Below are 17868 nucleotides of genomic sequence, written 5' to 3'. Positions count from 1 at the left end.
CATTATGTTTCTAAACTCATATCCTACATCAACTTTTTTTTTTATACATTTAAAAAAAAATGTTTTTAATATTTTTATTTTCATGTTTGAGCTCATATATCTCTATTTTCATAACAGTCTGAGTAATTCTGATTCCTGAACAGTAAACTTTGAAGTGTCAGCTTTGTGAATATATGTTGATTATGTATCTAGTAAGACTCATGAGTAGCAACCTTTTAATTTTGGGTATGTCATTTGTGTCTCCTTGCTGAAAATGGGGGGTGACTGGTAAGGGGCTAGCCACAGTTCATTTTTAGAGGAGGGCAAATAATAATAATAAAAAAAATAATCAAAGAAAAATCCAGTGAATCATTCTTCTTTAGAAGCGCTCACTGGAGCAGCCTGGTGACACCGTCTCCTAGAAATTTCATCAACCATTAAGATTAGACCTGTGGACAAATATTTGCCATATTTGAGTGCAAAATGCATCAGGCGGCCAGTGAATGTCTGTGGGTGATCTGTGGATGTGCTGTCTGAGTCTGGCACTACACCAACACAACTCACTGTGAGGACCATTAAAACAGACAGACACACAAACAATTAAAAGAACTGCCTATTACCACTCTAAGCCACCCACTGCAGCTCTGTGTTAATGGACATCAGTGTATCCTCCTTAGATGAGTTAATGACAGTGGAACTATCAGACAGACAGCTCTATCAGCGCCGACCCCTTCAAATGAGACGACTCAATCTGCTACTGAGTCTCCATGGCAAATCCTGGCCGAATGTAAAAGTGTATTAAATCAGCAGAGAGACTCATCAACTCTGCGTACTGACAAATATCTTTCTCTGAGAACACCAGATCCCTTCATATTAATTTTGGTGTGACTGAGTGTGTCAGAAGTAAATCCAATTTTGCACTGTTTGGCAACTGGTAATAATCTGTGTGTGTGTGTGCGCGCGCTGAAACCGAACCGGAAAGCTCTTTAATAGATCATTTCATTCTGACACAGACAGTGATTACACTTGGTGCGTGACAGGCAGGTACAGCACATCCTTTATTTTCTGTTCAGATAAAGACATTTAATAAAGTGAGAGGTGGATGAGAGCTTGGAAAGTTTATTTTGTAGTTAGTTTAAAAGACAAGTAATGATTTACACATTTACTCTTTTCAAACATTATCTATCACAATACCTCTCTATACTTCAAAAATGAACTTCATGTTTTTGACGATTTTGTACTTATGACGGCATATGAATATGCTTTCTTTTCTAATATATACCAGGCAAGAAACAATATGTGTGACTGAATTCACAGTTTTCATTAAACAGCATGCAAAAGCAGCCCAGATAATCTACTACTTTAGGCAAGATGAGTGACCATCCTATGGACACTTTACTATCCCACAAGGCCAAAGGAGAGGAGTTGTGAATGGCAACTGCTGTTGTAGGTTACATGATAATGACAACATGATAAATGTAGTATGCCTAGATTACAATTATGTTACACACATTCATTTTATATAGAACTAGGCTTGCCGTGATAGACGGTGGTGACGGTGATACCGTCGTTAAGCCAAAACACCGGTTACGTCACTTGCCCACCACGGCACCGTTCCCGACCATCGTTTAGATTTTTTATAGTAATAAAAATCATTTAGTTCAGCAAAAGAACAGACACTACAATTGAAAACTGAACGCGGCTGCTTAATGCAGCGTGCCGAATGACAGTCACAGATCAGATTTAATTTATCCAGTGAGGAGAGTGAGTCGAGCTGACTGACCAGTGTGAGGTAAGACAGGCAAGATGACGGAGGATGATTTAGTTTTGAAACGAAATGCAAAAGCGCCTGTTTGGCAATATACTGTGTGTGAGTGTGAATACATATATACACATACACACACACAATATAATGTCCTGGCTCTTCCAAGCTTTATAATGGCAGTGAATGGGTGTTACTATTCAACAGACCAATGGAAGTCCAATAAAGTGCATCTATCCATCAAAAAAAAGTGGACCACGTGGCTCCAGGGGATTAATAAAGGCCTCCTGAAGTGAATCGATAAGTCCTACATCATTCGGCTGGATGCCACTCTCTCGTGAAACACGCATATGACGCATATGAGGTGGATATTTTTCTTCAAAACATTAATTCACATCAGAAGGCAAGAAAGAAAGAAAGAAAGAAAGAAAGAAAGAAAGAAAGAAAGAAAGAAAGCTTTAGCTTTGGTTGAAGGTAACTTTAACAGTGTATTTTTTAGGGTGGGAATACCAGCTTATTTGACCAATGGCAGATGGAGAGTATTTGAGAAACATGTTTTCATTATTTTTAAAATTTAATTTTATGACCCAGAAATCACACATTTCATCTTTAGGCACTAAAAAAGGGAAACATAAAATAAAATAAATAACTTTTTAAAATTGTATATAAATTACACATTTAACTAGGCTAGGGCTACAATATTATGACAAAAATCAGTATTGTTGATAATTGCTCGACATTGTAATAATGATTATTAATGCTGATTAATAGAATACATATGCAAAAACATTTTTTGTGTTTGGGGAAACATCACATATTCTGGCTACACAAACAAACGTGTCGGTCCATGACAATAGTCTAGTCTAGCACAGGTTATGGAAAAACTATTTTATAATCACTGAAGCTGCAAAATGAATCTCTTACTTACATCTTTTCTGCACTTCCCTGTTTTTTTATTTGGTGGCCCAAAAAGCCCCCCGTTAATTTCTGACAAAATGGTGACAAAAGCACCCCTCCCACCCCCACCTCCAAATAAAACCCTACATTTTTAAACACATACTATTTTAAAGGCTTTATTGTTATTTCTTTAACTATGCTAAATTTCAATTTAAATTTTCACTTTCATTCATGATGATGACATGAAAAGAAAAGAAAAAAAAAACCTCTCCTGCAAACAGCGCATCGGCGCTGCACGGCTGACACTGAAGAGCGTACGCCATCTGTGTACTCATTAGAATTGCCAAAAAGGGGCTACGCTGATTTGGAGAAACACAGAGGAGAGGAATTGTTGAATAAAGTCGTTATTTTTGTTATCTTTGTGTACAAAATGTATTCTCGTCGCTTCATAACGTTACGGTTGAATCACTGATGGAAGATGGACTATTCTGAGGATGAATACTTTCCTGGACCTTGACACTGTTATTTATTTGGCAGTCTATGGGACAGTCTCAACCCTCCTGATTTTCATCCAAAATATCTTAAATTGTGTTCCGAAGATGAACGAAGCTTTTACGGGTTTGGAACGACATGGGGGTAAGTGCTTATTGACAAAATGTTCATTTTGTGATGGAGTAACCCTTTAAGTAAATTATTAATGGTATAATAATTAATTAATGCATTAATATTTTGAGATATTTTAAGATTTCATTTGAAAAATAATTTTTTTGAGCACTGCCTTAAAAAGACACATCAAAAAGAGTGCTTTAAGTTTTATCTTTAACTGTAAAAGCTGCTAACTTGTTGCTGCTGTTTTGTTACTCTGCATCCCTTAATGCACAGCTCTATTTTGACGTCGGTTTGTCAGATGTTTCATTCAGCCCATTGCTAGTGTTATCACTGTCAATCACAGCAATGATTCGCACAATTCAGCGGATTCACTTGCGTTTGTCATTCCTGAAACAGTATACGTGGACGTTCGGCCCTCTCAGACAAAAAAAACTTTTCTTCAAACTGTGAATAAAGTTTGTAGAGAAACCGAGCAAAGGGTGCTTCCCTTATAGCGCAACTGACCAAGCTTACACACATGAAAACTCCTGATATAATCGATAACTAACTAAACAATAAATATATTATTTACACCATGAATGCTTTCTTTTTATCTTGCTATAATAGGAAGATTTGTAATTGTGTAGAGCTCCGTAAACTTGCGAAAACAAAAATGAGTTCAGAGTGGATTCTGACTAACCTGCAGGAAACACCTCTGATTGGCCACTGCTTTCAACAGAGATGCCTGTGATTGGCTACAATACTCAATGCTGCAAAACACGTTGTAAAAAGAAACTTTTGGTTTTGTAATTTGTAACTATAGTGTGCACACAAAAACACAAGAGAGTTTGGAAGCCGTTGATTTGGAGCCGGTACAGAATTGGGTTGGTCCTGTAAAAAGGACCCCCCCCCCCCCCCAAATAAAAAACATTTTCTCATCGGATCTACACAAATCTCGTAGGTGACCTATTTTGATCTCAAAAAGTTATATTTTGGAGTTTGCATCTATGAATATAATATTGTGTGCAGCCGTCTGCATCTTGAATGTTCGAGGCTTCCAGTGTCATTCGCTTCCAGTTATTTTTAGCTGTCCAAAACAGCTTGTTATGCTGCTTAATATAATAAACCGGTATTTATTTTCAAATTAATTTAATTTATCATCATAATCATAAACACAATGGCTTGTAGCACAATTAGTTTGACCTTTTATTGCATTGTTATTTTTCTAGATATCTGGCTAATTAATCTGAAGTCTTGCACATTCACAGAAAATAGCTTGTGAAATAATCTATTGGACCACAAGCTAGGTCACCACATTTTTTTATTTTTTTTTTTTCAGGTTGTACGATCCTTGTGGAAAACGAAAACCCAAAAGAACTAGCAAAAAGGTAAATATAGCAAGACCTGACACAGACACACACCTGTGAGGTGAGCAGATGCAGCACCACAGCCATCATGGGGAGGCTCTGCTTCAGCTGACGGGACTGCGTAGGAGAGGGGTGCTTCCTTCCCACAATGCTGCCTAACACGGACAGGATGTCATCTACAGAAAGACCACATAAACAGATCCAGTGAGAAATCAGCCAATCATAAAACAAACCATCATGATAAGTCTGGGTAGGTGGCCGGGAGCGTGAGCAGGTGCATCGCTGTGTTGGGACGAAACCCGCAGGAAGAACTGAACCGGTTTGAACCGGTTTCATGGGGGAGCAGTGGTGTGTAGCGGCACTGATTCACACATGAAAAAGGAGGAACAGGTCGATACCTGAGAGCCTGCTCACGTATTCAATCAGAAAGATAATTAAAGAGAGGCCAATCAAATTCAATTTTCATTCGCATTGCCCCTGCTTCGTTTTGTCCATTTCACTCTGTTCCTTCTCAAGTGAATTATTTGCATTCCCTTTTCCCTCTTTTTTGGGTGTATTGTGATTGATTTACCCAGGATGGCTGGCAGTTCGTGCACGGTGTGACGGATGAGGAGGGTCAGGCAATTTGACAGGTATTCATTGCTGCTTTGTTGCTCCTTTCCTGGCGTGGCCTTTCGGACGTCTCTTTCAATGTACATCACCAGCCTGAGAGAAGGGTTGGCAAAACATTATTATTCATCTGCAGACACCCAGACTTAACAGAGAGAGGGAGAGCAAGAGTCAGATCTGAAACGCACAGTGGGGTGAGGATAGATGCTTTTAATCAATTACACTCAACAGCTGGAGGGGTGACAGAATGGAGATGAAATGGTGTTGATCCTGAAACAACATTAGGAAGGGAATGAGGTCTGTCTGCCTGGCTGGAAAGACCAGAGAGAAACAAGATGCATCTGGCAAGGAATTGAATTTGAAGTGTATAAGGTATGAAAATTGGAGGCTGAATTAGAGATGAATGAATTCGACTTGATTCAAACATGCAAACCAACATATTAGGATTGATTCATGGGGTTGGTGTTCTCTAAGTAAAAGCTTGGATCAGATCTCCTGGGATTCTGGGAATTGCCTTAGATCCTGAATTTTGATACCAGCAGAATCCCTGAGGCATAATGAAATAAATGTTGTTCTTTTTATGGATGTTTTTAGACTTTTAGAACAACAACAAAACCTTCACACATTATTTGAATTTTTCCACCAACAACGTCCAAACATTTGTGAACTATATTTATGGATCATCAATGTTGCCTTTATTTTCTTTTTCTTCTTCTTGCTAGTATAATTTCAGCCACATCTGAAATCATGTATTGTGTTTGATAGCATTCTGTGGTACAAATGATGATAACGTAAATGAAAATATTTATTTTTCTATGAACAAAATTTGCAAATCCTTTGTTTTGCTAAATTTAATGTCATAGTTAGCATTTTACATTAATATGTACAATTAAACATAAATATACACAATTGTTCATCCATCCATCCATCTATCATTACCATATGTGACAAAATGTACTGCATGATAAATGACAATAAAAACTGTAGGATTTTTTCATGTATAAATCATATATACTTAATGAAATCCACCAGGTGAATATCTTAAGTCCATTTGCTCCTTAGCAAACACCATAAATTAAATTTTAACACTTGGCATTAAAATAGTATCATAACACAACATTCATTGATTCAGCCTCACCTCTAGTATCTCAAACTAATCAATTCACTACAAACAACAGATGTGTCTCATGAGAGAAGTAGCTAACGTAATATTCATGCTATTGTTACACGTTTTGGATATAGTGAAGAACATGAATAAAAAAAAAGAGACGATAGTTTTTGGGCAGAAGTGAGGATCAGGCCATTCTCAAGAACTGCTGATCACTGTAGTGTTAACGCTGACTGATACACCATTTTAAGGAATAGGGAGGTAAAAAAAAAAAAAGGATAAAAGAAAGAAAAGAAATTTGAGTCACTCAGATGTCACTTTCAAAACAAGAAGCAATGTGGAGAATTTTAAGCAGAATCTGCTTTCAAACATTTTTTGTATTTGCTTGGTACATACTGTATGTGTACCAAACTGAAAGACCCATACCAAAACTATTAGAGTAGAATGTGTACCGATACACCATATGCATCATAAAAGATATTGTATGTGCTCCAAAAAGATAACCAATCCGTTCTCGTGGGTAAATCAAGAAAAATTTGATCAACCAAAAAAAAAAATGTTCACACACTGGAAGACATACAATTAGACCAAGACAAGGTTCTATCACAAAAAATACTTTAATTTAACATCTATAAAGTGACAAAAGTGCAAAAGAGTGAAAAAGTGTCCAAGTAAAAACAGACCAAAGAGCAGATGTTTCAGCTCATGCTTTCTTTAGTGCTCATGGAACAAACACCAACACCACTCTACTTTAAACACAATTACGAATTGTTACCAGCTGAGCTCAATCAATAGGTAATTACAGAAAAATAATAATAATAATAATAATAATAATAATAATAATAATAATAATAATAATTCCAAAACTCTGGACTGATACAGCTTTAAATGTTGGCTCGACGTAAAGTCTACCCAGATACACTGTGCAGTACTCATTAAATTAATTGCAGGATCAAAGATGTTCCAAGATCATTCAATTACTATTCTTACAGTAAAATGGTGAAGCTCTGCCAACAGTACAAATATGTCTTTAAAAATAGCTTGACAAGAGCAACCTCTCCTCTCTTCTAAATGAGAGAAATGAGACCGAGAGGGTGAGATCCACAGCACCAGAAGTGACAGCCCGTCTCTGCCCTCAAGCCCATTCTAATTAAGAAACACTGTTAATTAACTTGTTTGCAACCAGCACTGCACACTTCTATACAATCAGTGCCTCAAAAAAGCGAGTCAGTTCCTCCCAGCCCCTCATAACACACACAAGCATGCAAACTGGCCCAAACAAACAAACAAACACACACACACACACACACTCACACACACACACACACACACACAAACATGTCTGCTGAGGCACGTCTCTCAAATTAGACACGGATGAAAAAGCAAACAGTGAGAAAATTGCACAGAGCCCAGCAGTGTGGGAAGGAAATACACCCAGCAATTATACCAGAGGCTGAAAGTAAGTTTGAACAGTGGACTAGAGGGAACACACTGGATTAAACTCCAATGAGAGAGCAATCACCTATTTTACTAGCAAACTCAACAAAGAGGAGAACTGGGACCTGCATGCATACCTGGCAAATAGCTACTGCATTAAATTTGCACTAGCCAAGCATATAAAAGCATAAGCTAAAATGAGCATCACAAATATTTAAGAGTGCTTGTTTGGATAACAAAAACTCAATAATGAAAGATTTTATCTTCCCTTTGAATTAGTTGCTCAGTGACTTGACTCTGCTGAATTGTAATTGGCACTGAAATTAGCACAAAAGTTATTAACTCAAGGATATTCTTGGTAAAATTTCTTCAGAGAACAGTCAATATAGAAAGTGCCAACCAAACTAAAAAGCTTTAAACGCCTCAACGTCCAGTAAACAGAAATGTGTGACAGCACAGTTTGATTGATTGATTGATTAATTTATTGACTGATTTGATTGATGTTGTTTTGAAGAATTCCCTGTAAACACTTCCAAAATTAGTAACACTGCTTGTTCATGAGTTGAAGTTCACAGATGAGTCCAAAAGAATGTAACACTGACCACCCACTATTCCAGTGGCCTTGGTCCTTGGAAAAATGACAAATATACTCACCCTATGAATCATAGATAAATGATTCAGGAATATGAAACTGAAGAGTATAAAATATCATTCAAATAGATACATATACATATAAAAGTTGTCTGACACTGAATGAACTCTGCAATGCTTTATTAGAGTGAATGGTTGCTGTTTTGTCACAATTTTGACAATTTGACAAATAGATTTGGATTTCATGGGGCCCTAAATGAAAAGGTAGCTTACTCTGTGGAATTTAACTGTGAACAAACAATTTATGATTAGATTCATTCTGAAGGTGCAACAAACATGTGGATAGCATTTCTTTCCCCATTAACTGGTAGATCAATATTGTGATAAATATTGATATCATAATATATGGATATGTTTGACATATATTTTTCACCCAGCCCGACTTATTACTCTTAAAAACTGGCATCACTGGCATGTGAATGTAGATGGTCACATGGTAATGTATTAATTTAGCTTAGTTGAGAAAGTAGAAAAAGTTAAGAAAAGTATTTTTTTTTTGCAGCCCAGTTTCAATAAATGGTCTCTCTCAGAAATAGATCTGAGCTCTGAAGGTTACAGTCTGTTTTTATTTTATGTTGATCACTTATTTCAAAAGAGTATTTGATTCCTTGTGATATGGTTATTTAATCATGTAAATGATCACCAATGCAAGGATTGCAAACAATCTGGCTTGCCATTTCACAATCAGTTTCCAGAAATTAAGCAAAATGAAATACAAAAGTGAGTGTGTGGGCTACATTCCCAATCCTAACTTGCATTGAGCTCATCTGCAGAGAATGTTGTTTGTTCTTAGATTAGTCTGATTGAGCTTGATGGCTGTGTAGGTGACCTCCATCGATTCTATGTGATGCGTTTTCAATGCGTTGAAAAGCTACAGCCAAATGAATTGTTCCCTTGAGAGAGAAATATAAAGTCCCTGGAGCTTATGGCTGAATTGGATTTCGTCTAACCTATACAGCGAAAATTTGGGCCATTTGCTTGTTTGTTTTCTATTTATATATGTACTATTTGTATTGACGTGGCCAAGTTTAATGCTTAAGTTTAGATTCTGCAAAATATGAGCACTATAATAGCATGCCTTATCAGGCACCACTAATATCACCATCAAATTTGACAACTTATACATTTTTAATACAAAGACAAGTCTACCACAGCCTTCCAGTTCTCATTTTCTCTTCAGCCAAGTCTTTCTTCCTGGGTCAAACAGAACAGAGCTACACTCTTAATTGACAGCAGCTTTAATGTAAAGCTCATCTCTTAGAATCTTGGGAGCAATTTGAAGAGAGAGCATTTTCAGGTTTGTAATTCATTCGATTGAGCTTCGAGTTCAAAGGAATCATTCTTGTACTTCTCAATGTTAATGAAAATAATGGGAAAAAAACTATCTGACACCATTTTTCTTTTACATTTCAATAATCGAACAAAATGTGTGCCCAACTTTAACAGAAGCAGAAGTTGTACTTTGTAAAAGACATATACCGAATCAAACTCTGGCACGCCTCCTAAAATCTCTCCTGAAGTGGTGACCCTTTACTAAACCCCATCTCTTAAAATGCAACACAAGCTCATTGAGGAAATAATAATAATAATAATAATAATAATAATAATAATAATAATAATAATAATAATTAATAGTAGTACAATGCTTCTTGCACATTAATTAATGATCTGTCCTGTAATCATTGTGTGTGTGTGTGTGTGTTTGTGTGTGTGTGTGTGTGTGTGTGTGTGTGTGTGTATGTGTGTGTGTGTGTTTCTTTCTATCCCTTAAACCTAAATACACACTAATTTGTGATGTCCCCATGGGGAAACAAGCTTAATAATCATACAGAATGTTTTTCTTTTCTTTTTTTTTTTTTTTGGAGAATGTTAAAAATGCAGAAAAGTTTTCTGTGAAGGTAGGTTTAGGTGTAAGGTGAAAGAATATACGGTTTGTACTTTGTACAGTATAATAAACATTACGCCTATGGAGAGTCCCCACAAGGATAGTAAACCAGACGTGTCTCTCTGTGTGTGTCTGTGTTGTTGTTGTTGTTTTTACTGCCACTAGTGTTTATTTCAACTGGAAACTGCAGTAAATTGCATGCATTGGTATGTTTTTAGAGATTTAGAGTTTACTGACCAATCCTACCACTGCAACTTTTGCTACCCACCATGTTGTCTGACAAGCTGTTACTCATGTCTAATATATGCTGCCTTCAAGTCCTCTTGGGAAATTAGCTGGGCGAATTGTTATTAATCAATGTGGTCAAGTAAACATTAGCGAGAGAAAGATTGTGCATCAAAATCAATATTATATGACATGGTTGACAGGTTAATTCAATCAAAAACAGAAAAAAAAAAAAGAAAAAAAAACATAAGAAAATATATTAGAAATATTCTTCATTACAAAGGTTTTGGTCCCAGCAGACTAGACCCAAAAACATTTTGGATATTTTGGTTTATAAGACCTTTTTTGATGATTAATAGATTGTTTATTTATTATTATCTATTTATTATTATTTATAATTTTACTATTATTATTGTTGTTGTTTTTTTTAGTAAACCCTTAAGGACAGTTCTTTTCACACGCAGTATTGTTATAAATTGTAATTATAAACACAACTGAGGCTTCTCTTTACCATAATTATTGTTTGCCCTAATATTTTCTTTCATGTAATTTCATGTTTTGGCTAATAAAACTTGCCAAAAACCTAAAACACCCAAGAATGATTTTTCATCACATGAGCACCCATACAGCAAGTACTCTGAGGGTCCTCAAAGAATTTAACACACCTCTGCTTACTGACAGGAGAGAGGCAATAATAGCAACTTTGTTATTTACAATTGCACCAACGCTTCAGAGTACTGCTGCTGCCAGACTGGATTAGCCTATAATAAATTTCCTCCTCCCAAAAGGCTATCATTTTCCCTCTCTCAGAATGAATTGTTGTTGGATGTCAGGGATATACTGTGCTTGTAGGTGAGGAGGCACGTGGGAGAAAATGAAAATTCAGAGACATGAACATGATTTACAAAACCATTTAATCCAAGATGTTAGGATCAAGCAGCCCTTTATTAGTTGGACATGGTGAGCCGGCCACTACATTACCTGAGGAAGAATAGAATTGAGGAAAGGGAACATAGACTTTCATAATAAATTGCATTTACTGGGTGCCAGGACTGCTGTGCTTGGATGGGTCTACATGCATACGGTTATAATTGGAATCCTACGCAAGTTCGTTTTTGACTGAATGACTGGGAACAACAGTAGTGACAGGGTAACATTTTATTCCCTAGTGGTTCTTTGTTATTCTGACAGTTTGAGCTGTAATGCAGTGATTTGTGAACCGGCTCTTATACACCCACTGAATGGAGTCATATATTTGGTCTTTGTCTACTCTGAGGCAACATTTTCAACTTATCAGTGAATTATCAAACCCTTGATTATATGAACTACAGTAGGTGTGTCAGAGCACAGACAGAGCTCCTTTGAGAACTGATGAGGGTCTCTGGGCACAGCTTTAGATCTGCTGCTGTACAGAAAATAGACCAGATTTTCTGATTAATGGAATCTAATCTAAAGAGTGGGCAGAGATGCAAGAGAACAGCACCAGCTAAACCAAGGATGCTCAAATCTCCTTAACCAGGAGGCAGTTTGTCCACTTTATACATTGAGTTGTGATCCTGCTGGATATCAGGATATCACAATTCAGGATATCAGAATCCTTAGGCCTCGGCTAAGGTCAGTGTACCTGACTCTGCCCTCAGAAAAAATGGTTTCCATGACAGTCTAGCAAGGAAGAATCTAGAAAACACTAAAAAACTGTCTCAGGTTTGCACCTGGATGTTCCTCAAGAGGTCTGGAACAACGTCTTACGGACAGATGAATTGAAAAGTGAATGATTATACATATATATATATATATCTATATATATATATATATATATATATATATATATATATATATATATATATATATATATATATATATATATCTCCTCAAAGTCATTATCGAAGGCGATTCATCTTCAGTAATGAACTCGATATAACATAGCTTGTCAGTGAACTACAGCTCTGTGTATTAACTGCCGCTCCATTTGAAAGCAGTTGATGGGGATTTACCACTAATCACGGAACCGGCTTTACTGACGAGGTGTGCTAGCAGGCTAGCAGGTTACAGTATAAACAACTTAGACTTACATCTTACAGTATAATCGGAAGACAGATTCATCCTAAAGTCTTACAAAGTCTTTCAATCCTAAATTCATCCTAAATTCAATGCTAGAATTTTCACACTTCCGACCACAATAACCCACAGTTTAGCCAACCATAATCATGCTATTTTAATTTGCATACCGAACTGAATCTTTCTTACATTCATTCAAATTATTTTTTTTTTTTTTTTTTTTTTTTGCAATTTGTACAATGCAGTGCATTGAAAAGCCATTTAGGATTCAAATTATCTATAATTAGTGCCAATGTCAATAGTAGTTAATGTGGTAAGCTAACTAAAATTTAAGATCCACTACAATCTAATTAAGGGGGAGGCGCAATCTACTTGATTTGAAGGTGACTTCATGCATTGCTACACTATTGACAATAGACCTTTTTTTTTTTTTTTTGCCTGTGAAGCTTCTCTAACGTTATTGTACCTTTACCAAGCAAGAGCTAGAATCTCAGAAATTTTCTTGAGCAGACTTTTTCTTACTTTTAACCAGTAATGACATAAATTACCCAGAACACCCTAGCAACTTCCCACGCTGCAGAATATTAGCTTTAGCGATAAAAATGAACAAGACATAGTCCATAAAACAGATCTAGATAATAAAGCTTTCATTGTGAAGGTCAAAGGAAGCACAACAAATATGAAAAATAAAATTCAGATGGATGTTATGCAAATCCCACAAACACATTGTTAGAGAATAATGGAGTTAGAATTATCAGTTAACAGCAGTAGCGTTTAGTATTTATCACCACTGTTATAAAACCTTTTTCTACAATGCAGATATTCTGCCAAGCCATTTCTGCAGTCTCTAAAATGAAACATTCTTATCTCAACGCTCAGATTAAAAACTCCAGTAGAGCTCCAACCCCTCCTCCATCAGAAACCTCCAGAGGACCAATCCTAGAACAGAGACATCTCCTCACTACCTCTGAGCTCTGCTGCCATCTCATTGAGTTAAAAACATCCCCTTATCTGGGAGCTGGGAGAACTCCATGTGTCTGCTCAGACCAGAGAGGGGCTGGGCACAACGTGTCCGGTTTGACACATCTGAGGCAGGCTGCAGCACTCATCTGACAGGCCTGCATGCAGCAGACGCTGCACAGCTAATTAGAGAAGTGTTTATGAGAACAGCGAGGAAACGCTCTCACTCTGGGAGATGGAATGCTGGGTCAGTTCTGACACACTCCATCAGTGCGGCACTACTTAGACTTGGAGGTACATGGAGAAATTGAGGAAGAGAGAGAGAGAGAGCGAGAGTGCAAGAAGAGAGAGCACATTTCATTCCTGGGCTTGTTGCAGAGAAAGCACTAGTGAGGACAGACATCCTGTGTTTGTAAGACAGTGATGAGGCCAATTAGGAGCTTCAGCTGTTCAAGATTGGCTTCAAATTAAATATAGATGAATTAGGAAAACATGATTAAAGAAAATGACCAGTTGTATTCTGAAGATGTACATACAAAAGGAATAATGAGATCAGTTTCAAGATCCAGTCTTCTTATGTAAGATTCAAAGAAAGACACACATTTAGAAAAAGGAACGGTTTTAAATGGTCGGCCTGTTGCTGTCATTGGTTTCACAGTTAGAGGTCAAGCCAATCTGCTGCAAAGCAAAAAAGGAGCTGGATTAAGGAAACCAATTTTCCAGAATTTGTTTTGTAGAGTTTTTTTTTTTTTTGTGTGTGTGTGTGTGTGTCTCAGTATTTTAACTTTTTCAGGGAAATCTATTATGGATGTATAGTTGTCTATGCACATTAAACTGGGATATGTTTCACCTTTAAGAAATATTTAGATTATTGGAATTTTACTTTACAAACATATTTTAGTCAATGCATTTTAATGAATTTATGTTTAATATCAACTATCAACTAAAATAAATAAAAGGGATAGTTCAATAAATAAATAAATAAATAAATAAATAAATTTTCTTCCCCCTCAATGTCATTCCAAAACACAAAAGAAAATATGTGGAAAAATGCTGGCATTGGCAAACTGCTTTGGTAACCGTTGACATCTGCAGTAAACAGAAAAATGCTCCTGCAGTTGAATTTGAGCTTGTATGCAGTATTTAAATATACTAAACACAGATTCATTCAGTTATTTATTAACACCCATAACCAGGTTGCACTCAGTAGCTTCTAATATATATAGGCTATATATATATATATATATATATATATATATATATATATATATATATATATATATATATATATATATATAGGCTATATATACACACACAGAAACATACAATCAAAATTCCTTCAACCAAAACCACTTTTACTAATCTAAGGAAATGACATTGGGAGCAGAGAAAGATTTAAAGGATGAGAGAATAATACTCATCTATTCAGGTTTTTGTGTCTAGAGGCAGCTCTCCCTCTACACTCACCAACGAGATGAAAGTGACCATCATATATTCTCATCTACTGTAAAATCTATGATCTCTGAATTTCATGCATACACTCAAATTTCTTAAGCAGAACTTTTTGTTATTATCGACCAACCAAAAACTAGTTGGGCAGGGCAGGGCAACATGGCAAAAAAAAAAAAAAAAAAAAAAAAAAAATCTATATTTTTTTCTTCTATATCATTTTTTAATCTTTATCTAGTCAACTTAAAAATGTAACTACAAGATAATTCAAATAGCATTCACTTAGCATTCATGGGGTCGGATCACTTTTTTCTGTTGTCATTGTGTTCTTTTGTCTGTTATCATTGACATATTGTCAACATCTAATTGTAATGTTTTCTAATATTTTTATTAAAAACCACAATAAAAATAATAATAAAAAAATTGTGGCAAAATATTACATTCAAATTAACTGATAACTCTGGGGGGGGAAAATCACTCAATTTTAAATCATGTTATTTCTGAGGAGAGTTGTACTTCATTAACCATCTAAAAGGTGTTTATTTTTGTCACCTAAAGGAGTTTGGGGTCCTTGCCACTGTTGCCTTTTTGTTTCCTTAGTTGTGGTCTGAAAGACACTTAACTTATTGCTCGCAGATTCAGTCGCAGTAAACGCCACAAATGAAAAAAAGAAAAAAAGAAAGAAAAGAAAAACACCTGTAATATGTACCCTTAACAATATATGAACCTTTTAGCAGTAAAAAATGGCACAAAGATGTCCTCCTGAGGGCACTGGCCCAGTGACAAGCTGTTGTACCCCAAAGTTACATTCAATGGGACAGAGCTGTTTAAACTATTATGAATGATGTGTAGAAATCTACTGAGCTTTCTTCTGAGTTTGTGAAACTTTTGCAGTCATAAAGAGAAAAGTCACTGAAACTCTTAAAAATCTTTAGCCAAAACAGCTACTGTCCAGTGGAGCAACAGACCAAGTTGAGTTTCCTTCCTCTCATGTATCTCTCTACCAGCAATTTATGAAACATATGATATTGATTTAGTCCATGTGTTTCCATACCTCCATCTCCCTGAAGGTCTCTTTCTGATTCATATGTGGAATGCACTGTAGCATGGTTGTGTGGTTTGTAGTGTGTTTTATGATGTTTGTACTTGGATATGGGGCACTAGAGGAACATCTATCTTCTTTTTCCTTTGTGCTAGTGTCTTTGTTTACCAATCCGTGTACATTTGGATCTCAGTGCTTTTGAGGAACAGAAGCATTTCACCGGATCTATAATGTGTGTGCTCTGTCGATGTATTCTGCACAGTTGGTTGATGGGATTTCATTGTTTAGAGAGTTTACCTGGAGTTACAGCAGAGCAGAAGCATCTCTCTGTTGTTCATAAGGACCTGCAGAAGAACGAGGAAGGCCTTGGCACGGATGACTGAAGACGGACTCTCCAGAGAGCGGATTATCTTCATAACAAAGTCCTGCAAAGAGGCGTTCAAGCCATTAGCGCAGTCTTGTTAGTTGGCATGCATCATTTAAAAAACCGGGAGGTCTCTGGACACTCAGTGTGGCATAAGCCTCAGTTGTGTGACAGTAATTTGACAGGTGCTATCACTTACACAGCGAGGTGCTGGAGGGGATGGAAAAGCACCCCAAAATGCACTTGATATAAAACAGAGGTTAATAAGCTAATGAGTTCCACGCCATTATGTGGGCAGCAAATCAGGAGGAATTGATTAACTTTCACTATCAGCATAATTGGGGGGGAACTGTCAAAAGCAAAACAATCCAAAACATTAGGATTAACTACAGCTGGAGAAGGGGAGTTAATTAATTTCAAACACACCTACTGTACTCTAGGCATGGATCATAATTGCATCAACAGTATTCCAAGCTGCACTTCGAGATTGCGGCACTTCCTTACCCAATTAGCCCAGTCGCTCGGCGCGTCATTGAAATTTAAATTCTATGCTAGACAATGTATGAATAAACACGCAGCGTTCTGGACTTCTATTTGTCAGGGGAATTAAGCAGTGAAATCCACAGCAGTTTATAATTGGTCCGGAGGTGATCCAGTAAGTTTTAGGCACTCAAAAGATTGTTTGTTTTTGTTTTTTCCCCCTCTAATATTCAGAGTCAAATACGAAATATACATGCAAATGAATACAGGTCAAAGAAAATTAGCATTGTGCAGTGGCATTTCAATCACTTTCTACAGGCCATTTTCCAATTGATTACGGTCTCAGATAAAGAGCAAAGAAGAGTCGTACAATGTTTCATTCATTCTTGACATTCTGCATGGCCTGCATTGCTTCACAAGCTGCTGGCTACATCTAGGAGAAACAAAGCTTTTGAAACTTGGAACTTTTTTGAAAGAATTTTATGGTTAAAGGACTGCTTGCATAGATAATTCCGTATTAAGATTGAACATAATTGTTGAGGAAGTTTGATTAAGTGTAGTTAAAAATACACAACCACTCAAAAGTTTGGGGTTAGTAAGGTGCTTTTGTTTTAAAGAAACAAACACTTTTATTCATTAAGGGCACTTCAAATTGATTAAAAGTGACAGTTAAGACATTTATCATCTTACAAAAGATATGTATTTCAAACAAATGCTGTTCTTTTGTACATTCTATTTACCTAAACATTATGCAGCACAACTGTTCTCAACTGATAATAATAAGAAATGTTTCTTGAGCACCAAATCAACATATTAGAATGATTTATGAAGGATCATGCAAGACTGAAGACTGGAATAATGGCCACTGAATGAATGAATGAATGAATGAATGGTATTATATTAAATATTTTAAGATAGTCATTTTAAATTTACAGTTTTTACTATATTTTAATTAAAGAAATGCCTTGGTGAATATAAAATTCTGACCCCAAACTTTTGAATGATAG

The 17868-nt window shown here is 36.3% G+C and overlaps 1 protein-coding gene across 3 annotated transcripts in view; it reads right to left on the bottom strand.

Annotated features, from left to right (window-relative positions):
• Positions 1–17868, bottom strand: part of ulk4 (unc-51 like kinase 4) — a 187157-nt gene that overhangs the window by 105510 nt on the left and 63779 nt on the right. For all 3 annotated transcript variants that reach the window (XM_042771994.1, XM_042771992.1, XM_042771993.1), the window contains exons 22-24: positions 16315–16442; positions 5165–5298; positions 4648–4769 (exon numbers count right to left, since the gene is read on the bottom strand). In XM_042771994.1, the coding sequence (XP_042627928.1) occupies positions 4648–4769; positions 5165–5298; positions 16315–16442 (384 nt within the window). The remainder of the gene's footprint in view (positions 1–4647; positions 4770–5164; positions 5299–16314; positions 16443–17868) is intronic.

Source organism: Cyprinus carpio, chromosome A16, assembly GCF_018340385.1.
Source record: "Cyprinus carpio isolate SPL01 chromosome A16, ASM1834038v1, whole genome shotgun sequence".
In the NCBI taxonomy this organism is placed as follows: domain Eukaryota; kingdom Metazoa; phylum Chordata; class Actinopteri; order Cypriniformes; family Cyprinidae; genus Cyprinus; species Cyprinus carpio.
This window is presented reverse-complemented; position numbering and strand designations above follow the sequence as displayed.